Here is an 18,997-nt window from a genome sequence, read left to right on the forward strand (position 1 = left end):
TTGTCACAACCCATAACATTGCTGCCCCCTTGTGGAATTAAAGGATCCATGCACAACAGTAAAACTGGGTAAATATGGGAGAAGACTTCTCCTCACATCGCAGTGCGTGCGTGTGCGTGTGCGTGTGCGTGTGCGTGTGCGTGTGCGTGTGCGTGTGTGTGCTACAAGCACGTACTATTAATAAAATGATTCTTGGTTATTGGACTTGATGATCAGTTAACCTGCATAAAGTTTAGTTGACCACATAATCATTTGAAATAAGGTTAAGCTTATGTAAGCGGTTGCACAGGTGCATTCTGGTTAACCAAAGAAAACATTTCAGATGTCTTCATTTCCATCACGCAAAAATGGCCGTGCCTTCCAACAAAAGAAACGCACTGTAGTGAAACGCATGCCATCTGAGAAACATCAGATTTAGATTAGATCAGTTGAAGTCAAACAATCAAAAAAATTGTTGAGACTCTGGGGTGGGAAAAAAAATTGCAATATATTGTTGTGCTCTCTGTTGCAATAAATATATTGATACACTAATGGCAGTATCGATATTTTATGACGGCACACCAGCGCAAAGCACAAAATGGATTTACCCCGTCATTCAGACATGTCAATGGAGCTGGAAACATACTCAACGTAACACGCCGCCTACACCAAGGCTAACTTAAAAAATAAAGCTTTACCAAACAATACATTGATGCCAATGCAGTTGCCTCGTGGGCTTTTACTTCAATGTTGACCTGCGCGGCAACGTCACCGCCACCTTGACTTCCTTTTTCGATATGTTGGCTTGCATATTAAAGTTTTTATTTAAATTACATCTTTTCTACCAACATTTTCACAAAGCTATCCCGAACGTATATTTAATCGCTAATTTGGGATGCTAAGAAACCGCTAGTTAATTACGTCATCATTGTATGATACACCGCAAGTCTCTGACATTAGTGGCTAGCAGCTAGTGTTAGCATTAGTGCCTGGCTGGTACGGTGGTCCTGAAGTGCAAAAAAAGGGCTGGCAACAGTAATGAGTAACACCTACCTGGCTTGCTTTCTTTACTTTTTCAATATCCTAGGCCTAGGCTACTTTGTAATTCACTCTCCGTGTTTAAAGGAAGGGAATGTGCCTTAAATTGCACTTTGTCTTTTTTATTATTAAAAAAAAGAAAAGATAATAAAACTTTGTCATCATTAATTTTATAAAACACCTTTTCCAATAAATAAAAACATTCAACTCAAAATGTCAAATATTAACATTGAATATTATTGTTTAGACTTTAGGAAAACAACAGGGAAGGGAAAAAAACTAAGGTAGTGTTGCTGCACAAGTGCGCACACCCTCTTATAACTAAAGATGTGGCTGCGTTCAAAATAGGACTGCCAAGACTTGTAATGTAATGTAATTTTATAGTTAACGTCGTTGTTAATTAAGTTTTTGACGCTTTGTCTTTCCACACAAAACGGCCTCGCTTCCCTCTGCTCCTGCTGACTGACTGCCCGTCTGTGATGCACATGCAGATCATCCACGTTGTAAACTGAAACACTATGGCTAATGCAGTGTCATGGCAACAGTCTGAAAGTTAGGGCGCATTTCACCCAAAATAATTGACGCGATGCAAACCTGAGTTCATTATCTTCTTGCCTGAGAATGTTTTTAAGTATTTATTACAGATAGTTTCATAGTACAACTAAACATAGTGTATAGTTTTTGTTATGGTTGTTGTTCCAACGGCACTTAACATTGAGAGCCAAAAATGCTAGAGCCACAGTAACACCTTCAATTAAAGTTGCACCGTCATTTATAAACATGTCAGGAATACTGGTACAAGCTGCAAAGTTATATTAATAGAGAGCTTCCACAACAAGCCATATTCCCATAAAGAGTGTGAACACTTGAGCAATTACATTCTCTCAATTTATTTTTGCTTCCTCTTGCAAGGATTAGAGATAATCATAAAAACAAATTGAGTTGTACATGTTAAAGGTCACATTAATGGAATTTTTATTTTTTAAGGATTCGCCTTCATCTCAATTTTTATTTCACAAAAACTCTGCATTTGCACAGTGGTGTGTAGACTTCTTTGTCAATCAACTGCACAGTGGACATTAGTGCCATCTAGGGGCAATAAATGTGTGTTCAGTCATTGTGCTCACTTAAAATTGAAGACCAAAAACATAAAAAGATTCACAATATACTGAGCCAAGCGTATGATGCTTTGTCAAACCACTGATCAAAAAAGGATTCTACTGTAACCAGGAAAGTTGAAGAAAACGTTCATAATTTCAGATAAGACATACAGTATTTCAAATGCGAGTTGATTTCAATTCATAGATTATTGATTTGCAAACTGATCTTACGGAACTTGCTTAACTTGTGGTGTTATCAATCGGCTTCTATCGGTTTCTCACCATTTTCAGTAAGTTGATGGTGATCTCCACAGGGACAATTTTGCCTTCCTTGATGAAGTTGGCGATGAGAACGCCACATTCTGATCCCTCTCTGGCCCGTTCTGCCCTCAGCAGGTCTCCAGCTGACAGATGGGTGTAGTTGTAGTTCTGAGGTACAAAGCAACACAGAGCTTTCAATATGCATATCGTCAATCGCAGTGCACGGAGACCAACAACAATTCACAATAAGCACTACAACCTAATATTGGAATCCTACAACACTCGCCTGAGAGGCAGTTGTGCTAACCACTATTCCTCCAGGCTGCCTTATATTTTCCGGATTTAAATACAACTTTTGTGGAGGAGAGGAGTTGACATAATTATTTTTGGAAGCAGCTTAATCCTTTGCACACCCTGAACTTGGAAGTTACATCCGGGAAAGTGCTCTTTGGACTGAATGAATAAAGCCTCTGTGTACAGCTGTCATTCAGGTCTGAAAACCATATATAAAAACCAACAGCCAACACCCAGCAATACACACATACGCAACATGGACATGCAACCACACAAGAGTAGTAATGACAAACGTGACGACTGAAACGGGGTGTGTGTGCTTGACTTAACAGACAGTATGTGTTTCAAAGGAGGATTCATAAATTGAAATCCCTAACTGTGTATCAGGTAACGCGGTGGATGAGTGCTGACCGCTGAGCACAATCACCTTCCTGTGAGGAGCTTGCACGTTCTCCCTGTGCTTGCGTGGGATTTCACCAACTTCCTCCAACTCAAAAAAACATGCATGGTAGAGCACTGAAGATTGTACATTCTTCTTAGGTGCGAATGTGAGTGAATGGCTGTCGATGCTTGTCCGAATGTGCCCAGGCCATTGACTCTCACACACAAACCAATACACTGCCAGAAAAAAACACATGCTGTATACACTGTCACTGACAATATATGCTGTAAGTGTATAAAATGTATTGTTTTGATTTGGTGGTGGTTGGCTGGATCTTGCTTCCAAACTGGAAATGTTAGTTTTTTTTGTCGTGAGAGCTCATGTGATTCATTGTGGGACTTCACAAATACAGTCACAGATGAGCAACTGGGTATGCAATTGTACAAGTTAGAAAACTAGGCAGACTAGCAATAGATATCATCTTCATAGGAAGAAAGTTCAACCAACTCAGTGAATGGCAATATGGCATGTCTGCGTATAAATTTGTGAGAAAACGGTGCCCTGTGATTGAAAATGATTGAATGGATGGCTTGTTGTCTTTGTGTGGGGGCTGATTTAAAGGTTACATGGACAAGTAAAACCCACACAGACACACTGACCCTTTTACACAACACCTGCTAACAGAACTTACTGATATGGTTACAAATGTGGCTTCTACAGCTTGGTTCATTTTGACCATATATGGGTACTGATTCAACAGATGGGATTTTAGCGAGTTTTAGAGCATTAAGGCTCAGTTATTCAGAAATACTTGGCTATTCTCATATTCTGTGTGTAAAGCAAAGTATCGCACAAACACTACTCAAATACAGGGCGTGTGTACTTTTGTCATCTCTAATTAGCCAACTAGCCAGCTAGATAGCACAGGTTCATTTTTAGAGGACGGCTGGAAGTCAGTGAAGCGGCGATAATACCCATTTCTTATTCGTGATTGTTCACGGTCTATGGTAAGACGTCACATAAAAGGTATTTAAATCACTCTCGACATCTCTTGTACCTTACCTCGATGATTTTGGCGCATTGGGTGCCTTTGCCGGCACCAGGCCCGCCCAGCACGAACACGACCTGCGGCGTCTTCATCGCACACACCCGGGACAACAGGCTCGGCACCCTCTGCGCGACGTTATTCACCAAACGGCTGATCATAAACCGGCCACGCTGGCCCCTATAATGTCAAACAGCACGTCTCGGGAAGGGAGGACGAACAGCAGCTCGGCTAGCCGTTGAATGTGTGTCAGTACCAGTGAAAGAAGCCGAAGGACACCACTTCCGGATTGGGGCTCGACGTCCAATGAGAGCTTCGGATTCTTGTGACGTGGCACGCGTGTTTTTTTCCCCCCCCCAAGGAAGAGGTCGGGTGACGCCACTCCCCTGGCTTTCCAGCATCAGCACCTCCAAAACCCGAGCGCACCGAGAAGAAAAAGGATGCTCTCCCGTATCAGCATCGAGAGACGACGGATGTTTTTTCCACGTTTATCTCGCCTCCGTCCATGATGCACCATTCATGCGTTTGTAAGAATGGGAGCACAGCACAGACAGACGGGCTTTAAAATAGCGGCAGCCTCTCCTTCTCAAGACGCTTCGCCGGCCTTCATTTGACGGAGCTTTCTTCTCATTTAGTGATGCAGAGCGGAGGTTTTATCTTTCCAGGGCACCACGTGAATGTAGGCAAACAAAAGGAATCCAATCCCCCCACCCTGTTTCCTTTTGACGCACCTGTCAGCCCGGCCGCCCCTTGACATGACAGCAGCGCGAAGCCGGCAGCCGAGCAGCAGCAGCAGGATCGAGGAGCCTCCGAAGAAAGGAGTCTCCGGACGCACGGCGGTGAATCTGAATCAGCAGCATCATCAGAAGCAGCCTCGGGGAGGCCGGATTGCAGTTTGTGGGGACGAGCGCCAAGGGCAGTGCGGCAGTCAGGAGGCACACCAGGGGGAGGAGGCTGCAGAGATCTGTGATACTTCCTCCCCAGTCCCTACTGCACTCTCACCTCCACATCACCCCAGATATTTTCCCACGCAGGCTGCTTTTACATTTGATGAATGGTGACTGGTTCTACTACAGACAAGGGTGGAACCTGGAATGGGACTGATGTGCATGCTGGTCAGGTGTCGTATGCTCCCTTGTTTATTGCTCACTCTGCTGGTCACCTGCACTATGGGATGTATTCAAAGCATTGCGTGCAAGCCCCGCATCAGACGGGAGAATATCGTGGTGTATGAAGTCTCGGCCTCAATTGACCAGTGTCCCACCATCATTGAGGAGAACTCGCCCATCGTGCTTCGCTACAAGACGCCGTACTTCAGGGCCTCAGCGGGAGTTGTGATGCCACCGGTGCCCCGGAATGAAACTTGGGTGGTGGGCTGGATTCAAGCTTGCACCCAGATGGAGTTCTACAACACGTATGGTGATATTGGCATGTAAGTAAGTGCTGTCTTGTGATACAAATGAACCGAATTAAAAGTTTTTTTTTAAATAAAAGCCGGCGAGTAGGATTGATTTTTTATTTCTTTGCTTTGGCCTGAGATAGGCTTTCTACGATTGTTGTATGGTGGCAGGTGACTCAACTCACTTCACAACAGTTTGACAGCAATTAGTTACTCATTACCTGTGATTACTGTATTGCACAGAGGTTTTGTTATGCAGAGCATCCAATTTGTGTCCTTTTCTCCTTTTCCTGCCATAAGGTCCAGCTGGGAACTACCAGAGCTGCGTGAGGGTCGGGTGAAGGCTATCAGCGACTCCGATGGAGTCAGCTACCCGTGGTATGGCAACACCACTGAGACGGTCACCCTCACCGGTCCCACCTCCAAACCGTCTCGCCTGACGGTCAGCATGAATGACAACTTCTACCCGAGCGTGACCTGGGCCGTTCCCATCAGCAACAGCAACACGCCCATGCTAACCCACATCACCAGGGATCAGAGCTTCATCACATGGCTGGTGGCCATGAACTCTATCACCAAGGTATGACAAAAGCATGGGAAAATGCCTCAACTTCAACTCCATCCATCAATCCATCCATCCATTTTCTATAGCTCTTAGCCTTAAAGTAGCATTAAGGTGCTTTTCAACCTTAACTCATTCACTGCCATTGACGGCTATAAACGTCAAAAATTCATTTGAACTATTTATATTAGTTTAACATTTTTTCCACTTTTGATAGCAAGAGTATGGAGACCTATATTTTTTTAATTGTTCATTTAGAACAGATATAACATTTGTGATTAATCGTGAGTTAGCTATTGAAGTCAAGCGATTAATTAATATTAAAAAAATGTAATCGCCTGACGCGATTTTAAAAAACAAAAGATAAAATTATTTAAAAAATTAGGGGCATCAGGCGATTAAAATTTGCAATCGTTATTGATCGCATGACTTCAGTAGTTAACTCACGATTAATCACAAATGTTATATCTGTTCTAAATGTACAATAAAACAATTCTAGGTTTTCATACACTAATTGACAAAAGTGGGGGGGAAATGTTAAACTAATAGAAATAGTTCAAATACATTTTTGACGTTTATAGCCGTCATTGGCAGTGAAGGAGTTAATAAAATATTTTCATAACTCTTCTGATGAAATATCAACTTTAAACTAGTTGAATGGTACCTTCGCCATGGCCTGAGGTGGTCTGTATCATTTTTACTGGCACTAAGCAACTTTGAGGAGGATGCTAGGAACACTGCCACATAAAAAGATACAAATGTGCTGACTGCTTTATGGCATACGTCAAAAGCTACTCCAGATGACAGTCAAGGATCAACATTGGCCCAGATTTCACGACACAATGGGCTTGTCCTCATAGGAAATGTGGTCTTCCTTCAGATGTAACAATACCGTTTTTGTTCATATGGTGCCGCCATAATCAACGTAAACTGAAAGTTCCTTTATGTTGCTTTAAGGCTGCGGTATAAGCAGGAGCCTATCCCAGATGACAACATAGGTGAAAAAGAAGCAGGTTAAACCCAGGATTAGAATGCATACATTGTAAAAAAAAAAAAAAAAAAACAGCACTTCACTATTAACAGTATTATTTTACAGCAATTTATTGTAATTAACTTCCCCTGTAATATTCCATTGAATGCCTGTATAAACTATAATGTCCTTGGATTTTACAGCATTTAACTGTTATTTGATGGTAAAATCCTGCAATCAAAAACATTTTATATCACAACAAGGCCTGTAATATCACAGCAGCACAGTAAAAAAAAAAGCAAGGATTTCACAGTATTCAACAGTATTATTACAGTGTCATATTTTTATTCAAAATTTACAACAATGCATTGTAATATCACAGATGTGAAATTACAGTAAATTGCTGTGAGTACATTTCACAGCATATTGCTGGAATTCTTATTGCATAATGCAAAACATATCTGATTATTTATTGTGAAATCAAAGCAGAAATTTTTGCAGTGTACATATATAGACATTAAGGGCCCTATGTTCGTGCCCAGCATAAGTCTAGCATAAAGTACAGTCTAACTGTGAGCGTAGATGGTGTTTTCTTTCTTTTGGTATTTTCATAGACTTTGCACAGGTAGAAAAGGCGTAACGGAGCGTTTTCCTTGTTGTCTTTGTGGGTCCCTCATTTGTATCAAAATCAGGATGGTCGGAGCGCACAACGTGCTTGATATTGTGGAAACAAATTGACTCTGTTTGGGTCCAGGAGATGAGCTTGGCGCATATATAGTGCATTTTTACAGGTAAACTGCAATATCTTCTCTTGAAGAATAGTCGGCCCCGCATGTGATGTGGGCAATTGGAGACCTCCTTGCACTGCCTTGTGCATTTTTATGTCATAAATTGAATGACATTTGAGAGGAGCTCAAAAGAGAAAACCACCACCTAAAATCCGTCCACGCAAACTCCAAGTGAAAAGTCAACAGAGATTTGAACTTCATGTTGCTAGGCAGCAGTGCTAACCAATTTACTAAGCATTACTATTTCATAACCCAAAGACACATGAAGATGTTTAGGTTGATGGTAAAATATCTTTACTTTGTTTTCAAATGTAATCTGTCTACCTTCCATTCTGGTATAGGAGGTAAAGAACCTCATTGTTGCCACTGCATGGCCCATGAGCCGTTCAATTACAAAACACTTCCATCCATCTTTTTTCTGTATTGTTTACCTTGTTCCGGATTACCGTAAGGACTGGAGACTATCCCAGCTAATGTCCTTGGAGCTGGTTGCCAGTCAGTCACATGGTGTTGGAGTTATTAGTGAGTGTGGGCCTTTGAGTGGAAATTGATCTCAGGCCAGTTGCACTATAGTAAACTATATGACTCATTAGATGATAAGACCATTAAAATGTATCCAGTATTTTTCAGTGGAGGTCCGTGCATTTCGTACCTGGGCCTTCAGTGGGGACTTAACACCACTACAATCAAGTCACAATTATAGAAAACATCAATAAATACAAAAATGCAAGATAACATCACGCAAAAGTGATTGTCAAACAGTTTTGCTTTGACCAATTAGAGAGCGTAAAATGCTGACATTATTGTGAGGTGATTTTGAAATCTGATTAAAGAAAGAGTCCCATTGTTAATATAGTTGATTGTTGATAGTTAGTCATCCAGCTTTACTGAGTTTGAAGGCTCTTGGCAGATTAAATTGGCTTGGCAACAAATAGAGGCTGAAATCTGATTGGACAGTCTGCACATTTCATTCAAATGCCAGATTTATGGATATAAAAAAATTAGATTAGGTCAAATCATTTTAAAACATTCGCCACCATTTAAGGTGCATTGTGCCATTTAAAAAGGTAATGTTTAAGCTTTTTCTACATCATGCATGCTCCACCAATGCCCAGATGAGTACGAAGAGCATGACTGTTTTACTCTGACTGCACATATCAGCTTTTATCTTCCCTTTATAGTAGAGTGTGCGGACCCTGCACACTCCACAGTTTCTTTGGAGAGGGGCGGAATTTTTGTTACCCCATTTAAAGTCATGCCTTTCAAGTGTCAACTGTGGCTGTCGCTTTAAGACCATGCACGTACTCGCACGCGCACCATGAAGAAGCCTGACACAGATGCTGCAATTACGCTTTGGGCCAGAGGTGGCAGTTGCGAGTAAAAAAGTGACAAACTGCACAAAGATCCTTTAATGTGACTTACAAGTTACAACCACTGTTGGGAATGTTACTTTATAAAAGTAAATTGTTATAGTTACTCATTACTTGCACACAAAAAAGTAACTGAATTTTGTAATTGAATTACTTCATAGTAAAAGTAACTAATTATCAGACAAAGTAACTACTTAAAAAAAAATATATATAAAATAATTTGGATTTATTATTATTATTATTTTGAGTACAAGGAATTCAAATTATATCCAGGCTAGATTTACACACACAATTGTCTGACTCCATAATGACAGATATCATATATGATCTACCACTGCCAATTACTACAGCAATTGGAATAAAATAAACAAATAAAATAGTGGCTATATGGTGATTGGTGGCACATAACCTGTAAAACCTCTGTGAGGTAATAACAAAAAATAAAAATTAAACTCTGTCAGAGAGGAAATAAAAATAAACAACTGAGATAATGTTATTGCATTAGTGTGCACACCCTCATAACTGGGATGTGATTGTATTAAAAGTTATAATTCAGAAGGTAAACTAGATGAGGCTTCAACAAAGCTATCGGTGTTTTCCTGCATTATGCATCTCATTGTTACCATCCTGTACTCTTTCAGGAACGAATTGTCCTGCAGACAGTGCGGTGGCGTATGCGGGTAGACATTGCAGTCGACCCCGACATGCCACTGGGCTCACGGGCCTCGCTGGTAGGTCGGCCTTATCAGGAGCAGCCGCACATCCTCAACTACCAGGAGCCCATCCCTCCCAACGCCCTGGGGAGGCCGAACGCCAATGACGCCCAAGTGCTAATGTGGAGGCCACGGCGAGGAGCGCCGCTAGTCGTCATACCGCCAAAATGAGAGACTCCCAAACAAAAGTTGTTTCTTCTTGCCAAAACAAAAGATGAGGGTGATGAAACCAACAAAGGAACTGATGTGTGAAGCGTCAGAGTCCGAATGGACATCTACAGAGATCTGGTGTTGCATCAAGTGTTGTTTGGCCAAGATCTGCCATTCGAAAGCTTTGCCAGCATTTTTACAACAAGTGAACTCTTTTTAGCTGTGGCGGCAGAGGGATTTGAGCCCCGACAAGAACTGCATCCTGCATCCTTACGTAGATCTTATTGCATGCGATAAGAGTGAGCAAAAGTGTCATTGAAACGATTTAAGACTTGTATTTGTTTTGTATTCCTTAAAGCGTTTGTGATTCAGACGTCACATCAGCCAAAAACAAACCGCAGGCTGATGATACCTCCTTAGTGCCATTAAAGGCCTTCATCAGCACACTCATTACCAGAGTTAAAGAATGTATTCAGATTATTTAAGACACTTAAGTATTATATTAATCTTTTTTAGTTAAGATGATGACTATTATTGTTACAAGTCAGTATGAAAATTACAAATGAAAAAGACATCTGCTGGGGTTTATAGCACAATGAATTCATAGAGAAAACATTATTTCATTTCTAATTGTAACTTTACCTGCTACCATATTGAGGATATTATTCATAATGCTTCAAATAGGAATGATGGCAATTACACAGAACAGTCATATTTATTATATCTGAAACAAGTGCGAGTGACAGAATTAGTCAAGTGAATGTGGGTCGAACCAGGCCAACTCATCATACCAAGACATTGCTAACATACATTGTACATATATTTACAGACAATCAGGGAATCTGACTATCCTCCTGTTACTTCGGAGTGGAATTACTGTAAACCACAACATATTTTGACAATGATAAAAATCATTGTTATCTTATGGTACAGTAGCTGTGTAGCAGTGTTTTTTTTGTGTGTGTGGCTAATCACCAACTAGAGCCTTCACGTGTCACGGTTCTGGTCCGGTTCATGTTGAGCTGCGTCCACGGCTTTGCCTGCCACTCCACAGACAAGTCACATGGCTTATCCTCCATCTGTGCTTCTCTCCAGGTTCATGTCTCATCTTCCCATCTGCCTCCTTTCGCGCTTGTCCGTCCACCTCAGCACACACACACGCACACACTACCTCCATTCCAAACTGCTCATTTGCTCTGAAGGCCACAACTATGCAAAGGTTGTCTGAGTGTATAAACAAAAAAACTAATCTGAAAAATATCAGTTTCACTGTTATCATCTTCAGTTATTTGTAAGGGTATTTGTTGAATAAAATGGCCATTACAATCATGTAAATACTGAAAAGATGCTCTGGCAGGTTTTATTGATTCACCATGTATTGTGTGTTGCTGCACCGCCACTCATTTAGCAACATTTGTCTGTTGCTATAGAGACTGGTTTGGGTTTCTCAGAGTGCACTGGAACTACAGAACAGTTTTCAAAGTCTTTATCTGTGTGTGCGCGTGTGTGAAAGTGCGAGCGTGCACAGGTCCAATATCTATTTCTATTTGAAGTATCAGGGCAAAGCTCGGTAAGTCTCTGTAGAGTAAAAATAAAAAATATCTTATAAATTTGACATATCCAAGGGAATTTAAATCAATTCAAAAAATGCCAAGTACATGAAACGAGATTTCCAAATCATGAAAAATCAAGCCTTCTCTCAGCTTCCAGACGTTTTGGGCGTGTCGACTGTCAACTGTCGATCAAATACGTTCATACATCGAGCATTTTTATTACGTCCACACATCTCATAAACCTCCAGTGATTGGAATATTTCATTCCAAGGCTTTTCCATGCTGAGACAAGAGGCACTAGCCATCAGCTAGCTCAACGAACTAACTGGCTAACAGGCATGGTGTTGTCTTGGTGTTTGGACAACAAAATAGATCAAGTTAAGCGTTTATTATACACATCGACACATTTTTCAGCCCGCGGCTCACACTACGTCAGACATTTGAGAGCATGATTTCTGCTCGTTATATGTTCTTTCTGCTTTACCTTTTAACAAATTAGGTTAGCCTGAGTAACACAAAAAGCAGTTTGGCATTTAAATAAAGCCATCAAGCTGTTCTGTAGCTTTTTGCATCCAGGGAAGATGCATTTTTAGCGGTAGTAGCCTAGCTAGCTTACTCCATGCTAGAAATGTGTCTCATTTCTTTTTATACAGTGGGAAATCCATATCGAATTTACTTTACAGGGTCTGTAATTCATTTGTTTCAGCACATAAACCTTCATCCATCCATCCATTTTCTTAACCGCTTGTCCTCACAAGGGTCGCAGGGGGCGCTGGAGCCGATCCCAGCTGGCTTCGGGCAGTAGGCGGGGTACACCCTGAACTGGTTGCCAGCCAATCGCAGATAAACCTTCATGTGGAATTTAATTAATAACATCAGAATATGTGATGTTTTTAATTGTCTCATATCTCTTTATTTTCATCAGCATTTTCAACAGTATTTTTGCTCGTCATTTCACCACTATATGGTAGCTCAGCCAAGTTTTTTTTCTCTATGAGTTTGGCACACTAACCTTGATAAACATTAACTTTTAAGACAAACACTTCATTGTATCCAATAACCGAACCGTTGCTAAAATTCTAATATCCAGTCCTGCCATCTTTAATAAGCTACCACAATACTTTTTATTATAGTGTTATCTTTCTTTAACACAGCATCATGTATGACATATACTGTTTTCTCATTCATTGGGCAAAGTTGCAGTGATGCAGGGACATATCTCTTCAGAGTCATTGTAGATTGTCAGTAACAACACATATCTAACTTGTTCCCACACTTCACAGAGTCCTGCTCCATTTGTGTTTTGCTGGCGGGGGGAGGTCTTCTTCTTCCTTTATACTTTTACAGCACTGCCACTGGCGGGTTTGCGTTCATAGCCGTACATAAATGTGGCTGCAATAACCAGTGCTGCCCCTGTGAAAAACACACTAACAACACCAGGGGATAGCAGAGGGATTAAAAGGGTGATATATGTGAGAAACATATGTACACAGACTGAACTAAAAGCAGCTTCTTTTTTTTTTTAAAGATGCAACATCAACAACATCCTCAGCAATCATTTGCAATTCAAATCACTGGATGGAGTGTGTTGTCATTAGCAAGCATGCATTTACCCAGTAGGATTGAAGTCTTCCAACAGGAAATATGAGATCAGTGTGGACACGATGATGGACAGAGAGGTAGCAAACCCTTTCAGAATGTTGTCGGCATATTTAATGACCACAGCTATGACCAAGCCTCCTAAAGCCTGCAGGCAAACAAAACACATAGCAACCAGTGGGAGTAATACAGCCAAACACGGGCACTTCTGAACAACAAACTATGCAAATGAAATGAACAGCAAAGTTCCACATTAGATAGATAGATAGATGGATGGATGGATGGATGGATGGATGGATGGATGGATGGATGGATGGATGTGGGGAGGGGCGGCTTGTTTTTGGGGGGGGGGGGTTGCTGGGGGCGGGAGGGTGTCTGGTGGCCTGGGGGCGGGTGGGATTGGGTTGGGGTGGATGGGGCGGGGGGGCTTGGGGGGAGCGGGGGCTGTGGGCGGGTGGGGTTCCTGGCAGGCTTGCAGTCCCCCGTCCTGCTGCATTGGGTTGGGGGCACGGGCCGCGTTGGGGTGGGGGGCGCTCCTGCTCCTGGGTTTGCTCTCCGGCCGGTGGCCCCTACGGGGCCCGGGGGTCGTCCTTTGGTGCTGCCGCGGCCTGGGGGGCCCTGACGTGTTGCGCTTGCTCTGTCCTGGCGGGGGTCGACGGCTCCCCTCTTTGGTGGAGATTTTCATGCACGCCAGATCCACCACACCAGCATCTATCGAAACTCAGACACAATCTTCCTCAGGTCATTGAATCGGTGGAGGCTGGTGTCTGTGGATCTCACTCTGCTTCGTCTGTTCTTCCTTCCTTTCCTCAGTCTCTCCTTTGGTCTCTTGAGGTCTCCCTGATTTGCTGAAATTTAGATGTCTCTGGGGTTGGTGAAGGACTCTGGTTGGTGGCCTGGTGGGTGGTGTCTGGTCGGAGCTGGATTTCACTTTCCTTTCTTTTCTTTGGTCCTTTCTCGGGTTTCCTGACGGCCTCACGACTCTGGCTGTAAGTGTTCGGTTTAGGGAAACGGTATGGATTTTTTTTTTTTATATAGGTTTTAGGTGAACTAATGAATGCACGCACGCACATACACATATTCACCCACATACAAAAAAAAATAGAGACGCAGACTCTGATTCTGAAGCTTGGACGCATGCGCGAGATGCTGTGACTATCGCGAGACCTACAGCGAGACCGGGAAACCCCAACAGGCGGCGCCCTGCTGCTAAGATAGAATTAGCTCTATTATACTAAACTAATCCAAATTTAACCATCATATATCTTGCCTTTCTTTTTTTTCACTCTCTTTTTCATCCGACAGATTTGGAATACCACCCAACGTGGAGGACCTCGAACGCTTCATCGACGGATATTTTTACAGCTGCGCGATGGAGAATCCTTCCGTCGAGAAACTGTCGAGAAAACCTTCGAAAAAGAGGAAAAATGATTCAGCGACGGACACGGAGAACCTAGCCACTACGGAGGTTTCGGTCAGTATGCTGGAGTCCATAAATAAAAAATTAGAGGTCCTCTCCCTAATCAGCGAGGACGTCAAAGAATTAAAGGTAAGCATGGAATTCTTCAGCCAACAGGTAAGTGATCTCCAACGAGACAATGCCGAGTTACACTCTACACTCGTGACTGTTTCAGCCGAGTTAGAAACCGTTAAAAAGGTAAATAAAACGCTAAAAGAAACTGTTCTGGATATTCAATCCCGTAGCATGCGGGAGAATTTAATATTCTCAGGAATAGCCGAGAATACCTCTGACAATCCAGAGGTTGAGAATAAAAAAATTATGACGACATCGTTAAAAATTACTCAGGAGTCGGTAAATAACATCTCTTTTCACCGGGTACATCGGCTTGGAGCCCCTAGGGGCAACAGTCCCCGTCCTATTATCGCCAAGTTTGAGCATTTTAAACAGAAAGTATTTGTTAAAAGTAAAGGACGGGAGCTTAAAGGGACCTCATTTGGAATGAACGACCAATTCCAGAGAGAGATTAATGAGCGGCGAAAGGTACTGTTTCCTATAATGAAACAAAATAGGCAGGAGGGTAAACGGACTGCGATGGTCGTCGATAAACTATACATCGATGGCCAACTATTCCAAAACCCCAACTCCACTCCCTGGCTGTTCTAAATGGCATTGATGGAACTAAACTTTGTTTGATTATTAGATGTATACATATACTGTATATGTGGTTATAAAACCTAAAATATGAATACTCATTATGTTTAGGCGATATTATAAATATATTATTAAATACATAACTATATCTAAAGTATATTTAAACAAAAAATCTCACTTAGGTTACCAGTTACTGGTGTATTTTTATGTTTAATCCCCCATTAACTTCCTTTACTTTTACCTCCCTACCCGTTTTTTTCACTGTTATATTTACTTACTCGTCACCTCATATTTTACACAAATTACATAAACCACCTAACCACTTAGATTCTGGAATGGAGTTAGAAACCGTTAAAAAGGAAAATAAAATGCTAAAAGAAACTTTTCTGGATGTAAACGGACTATGATGGTCATTGATAAACTATACATCGATGGCCAACTATTCCGGAACCCCAACTCCACTCCCTGGCTGTTCTAATTGGCATTGATGGAACTAAACTTTGTTTGATTATTAGATGTATACATATACATATACTGTATATGTGGTTATAAAACCTAAAATAGGAATACTCATTATGTTTAGGCTATATTATAAATATAATAATAACACATAACTATATCTAAAAGTAGATTTAAACAAAAAATCTCGCTTGGGTTACCAGTTACTGGTGTATTTTAATGTTGTTTAATTCCCCACTAACTTCCTTCACTTTCACATCCCTACCCGTTTTTTCACTGTTATATTTACTTACACATTTCCTCATATTTTACACAAATTATACAAATCACCTAACTACTTTGATTCTATCCTATAACATGCCAGTATTGACAAATGGCCTATGCAGATATTTACACAGGACTGAGCCTATATTGTTTGTATGCATAAATTAGTTCTGGTTTCCTGGAATGTTTGTGGCGCTCGTTCAGAAGCAAAAAGAATAAAAACTTTAGACCAACTCTTAAAATTAAAAGCAGATATTTGCCTCCTGCAAGAAACCCACCTACAAAAATCTGAAGAAAAATTACTTATTGATAAGAATTTTAGCCAAGCATACTCTGCCCCTTATAACAGCAAACAAAGAGGAGTCTGTATACTCGTACATAAGAATTTACTCTTTACTCTAAATAATACAATAACAGACCCAGAGGGCCGATACATTATTATTCAGGTAACTACTGTATATTTAATAAAATATAGACATTTGGCAATTTATATGCCCCTAATAATGATGATCTGGCCTTTTTCCATGAATTTTTCTCTCAGCTGTTTGATTTAGTAGCGAACTCTACTATTATTATTGGAGGAGACGTCTTAAATCCATTGATAGACCGTTCTAATAACACAACATGTATAAGGCGATTACAATCTACTAAAGTAATAGGGGAATATATGGATGATTTTGGCCTCGTCGACAGCTGGAGACTTAAAAACCCAAATAAGAAGGAATTTACTTTATTTTCCGCTGTGCACAGGTCCTTTTCAAGAATTTATTATTTTCTTACAAATAACTCTATTGCTGATAAAACTGTTACAAAAATACATCCTATTATTATTAGCGACCATGCACCAGTCTCCCTTTCCCAACAAGTTGATTATACTGTACCTTTTAACCACCACCAACATGGCGTTTTAACATCTCACTGCTAAACGATGCAGAGTTTGATAAAATTATAAGGAAAGAGTGGGCAGACTTTTTGGAAATAAATGACTCTCCAGGCCTATCGCCATCTCTTCTCTGGGAAGCTGGGAAAGCAGTAATTAGAGGTAAAATTATATCATATTCATCTTATAAAAAGAAACAGGATCAAAAATTAGAAAATGACTTGGAAGATAAAATTAAACAACTGACGGATGAGTACGTAATAAACCCAAATGACCAAATATGGACTGACTTACAAAATACAAAAATACAGTTAGACGATATGCTAACTAAAAAGACAGAGTTTATAATACAACAATTGAGATACAACAACTTTGAATATAATAACAAATCAGGTAAATTTCTTGCAAACCAACTTCAACGCAATCGGGAAAAATCTCTTATAACGGCTATCAAATGGACAACTGGTGAATGTACACAGTCACCAGAAGAAATTAATCAAATTTTTTATAACTATTATCGCAACCTATACTCAGAAACTAACAAGCCTAACCCTGAGCATATTGAGGCATTCCTCAGTAGCTTAAATATGCCTCAGTTAACTACTGAATATAAAGATATGTTAGATGCGCCACTTACTATAAACAAGTTGTACAGTGCTCTAGATAGTATGCCTAATGGCAAGGCACCTGGCTCAGATGGTTATCCGGCTATATTTTTTAAGCACTACTGGTTAATGCTTGCTCCGCTATTCTTAAGAATAGTAACAGAAATTAAAACTAATGGTTACATACATCCACACATGAATACAGCAGCAATTAAACTTTTATTAAAGCCAGAAAAAGACCCCACCCTTCCATCTAGTTACCGTCCGATTTCACTAATTAACACTGATATTAAAATTATCACTAAGGCTTTCACATCTAGACTAGAAACAGTAATCTCGACAATTATTCATAGCGACCAAACAGGCTTTATTAAAGATCGTCACTCTACTAATAATATTAGGAGGCTCTTTAACCTTATTAGCATGTCACAGCGGCATGATAAGAAGGCAGTTATTATATCGTTGGATGCAGAAAAAGCTTTCGACAAAGTTAACTGGTCCTTCCTCTTTGCTGTTTTAAATAAATTTGGCTTTGGGAAATCATTTATCCACTGGGTGTCAGTATTATATGTTTCTCCCAAAGCTACAGTTACTACTAATGGGATTATATCTCAGAGCTTTATTTTACAGAGAGGCACAAGACAGGGATTTATTGAGCCACTTGCAATAGCCATACGCCAGGAAAGAAGGATTCAAGGAATTCACTCAGGGGTAACAGAACATAAAATTCATCTATATGCCGATGATATTTTACTTTATTTATAAAACCCGGCGATTTCGTTAGGGGAAGTATTTAACTTAATAACTAAATTCTCACAGTTATCAGATTATTCTATTAACTGGACAAAATCAACACTTCTACCTATTACAGAAAATCCATGGAACTCTGCAAGCCAGGACCCACACTACTCATTTCCTATAGGTAATTTAAAATACTTAGGCATAAAAATCTCACCTAAATTAACTGATTTAATTAATTTAAACTTTTCTCCCCTTCTGGATAACATTCATAGTGACTTGGAGCGCTGGAATAATCTTCCTATTTCTTTAATAGGACGAATAGCCACCATTAAAATGAAAGTTTTACCTAAAATAAACTATTTTTTCTCAATGATTCCATTTAAACCTACGGCTAACTCGTTCCAGTTGTTGGACTCAGCCGTTACAAAATTTTACTGGAATAAAAAAAAAGCAAAGATTAGTCTATCTACTCTTCAGAAAAGTAAATCCAAAGGTGGTCTAGAGGCACCAAATTTTATGTACTACTATATATCCAACCAGCTACAATATATCGTTCTATGGGCACAACCCAACAGAGACACTAACTGTTGGCTGGAACTAGAACAGAAGGATTGTAATAACCTCAGACTTCGAGATTTACTCTTTATTACAACATCAATTAAGCGACATGATTGTTTTAAAAACCCAATGATTTCCGCCACCCTGACTGCTTGGTGGAAGGCATTAGAAATT

General features: G+C 40.5%; 3 protein-coding genes across 7 annotated transcripts in view; 1 reads left to right on the forward strand and 2 right to left on the reverse strand.

Moving 5' to 3' along the window:
• cmpk (cytidylate kinase) overlaps positions 1-4,396 on the reverse strand; it is a 9,656-nt gene extending 5,260 nt beyond the window's left edge. The window contains exons 1-2 of the mRNA XM_077559444.1: positions 4,117-4,396; positions 2,400-2,546 (exon numbers count right to left, since the gene is read on the reverse strand). Of these exons, the coding sequence (XP_077415570.1) occupies positions 2,400-2,546; positions 4,117-4,260 (291 nt within the window). The 5' untranslated portion in view covers positions 4,261-4,396. The remainder of the gene's footprint in view (positions 1-2,399; positions 2,547-4,116) is intronic.
• On the forward strand, positions 4,323-17,361 carry fam78ba (family with sequence similarity 78 member Ba). 2 transcript variants are annotated; one of them, XM_077559441.1, is made up of 3 exons: positions 4,323-5,531; positions 5,799-6,078; positions 14,509-17,361. In XM_077559441.1, the coding sequence occupies exons 1-3, from the start codon at positions 5,194-5,196 to the stop codon at positions 14,632-14,634; spliced, it is 744 nt and encodes a 247-aa protein (XP_077415567.1). In that variant the 5' UTR covers positions 4,323-5,193; the 3' UTR covers positions 14,635-17,361. The 2 variants fall into 2 exon arrangements, with proteins under 2 accessions (XP_077415567.1, XP_077415566.1); XM_077559440.1 differs by lacking the exon at positions 14,509-17,361 and adding an exon at positions 9,830-11,411 and having other exon boundaries at positions 4,367-5,531.
• Positions 10,804-18,997, reverse strand: part of slc35a3b (solute carrier family 35 member A3b) — a 16,460-nt gene continuing 8,266 nt past the window's right edge. For 2 of the 4 annotated variants that reach the window (XM_077559437.1, XM_077559434.1), the window contains 2 exons: positions 13,218-13,351; positions 11,978-13,031 (listed from right to left, as the gene is read on the reverse strand). In XM_077559437.1, coding sequence (XP_077415563.1) covers positions 12,938-13,031; positions 13,218-13,351 — 228 coding nt within the window. In that variant the 3' untranslated portion in view covers positions 11,978-12,937. Of the gene's footprint in view, positions 11,630-11,977; positions 13,032-13,217; positions 13,352-13,534; positions 14,191-18,997 lie in introns of those variants that run through there. The other 2 variants (XM_077559438.1, XM_077559439.1) reach the window with 2 other exon arrangements.

The sequence above is a fragment of the Vanacampus margaritifer genome, chromosome 2 (assembly GCF_051991255.1).
Source record: "Vanacampus margaritifer isolate UIUO_Vmar chromosome 2, RoL_Vmar_1.0, whole genome shotgun sequence".
Lineage (NCBI taxonomy): Eukaryota > Metazoa > Chordata > Actinopteri > Syngnathiformes > Syngnathidae > Vanacampus > Vanacampus margaritifer.

Excerpts from the sequence above, each read along its gene's own strand:
- fam78ba (XM_077559440.1), top strand. The coding sequence starts at position 5,194 with ATGGGACTGATGTGCATGCTGGTCAGGTGTCGTATGCTCCCTTGTTTA. Across the intron at positions 5,532-5,798 it reads ACGTATGGTGATATTGGCAT|GTCCAGCTGGGAACTACCAG; the intron begins GTAAGTAAGTGC and ends TCCTGCCATAAG. Across the intron at positions 6,079-9,829 it reads CCATGAACTCTATCACCAAG|GAACGAATTGTCCTGCAGAC; the intron begins GTATGACAAAAG and ends GTACTCTTTCAG.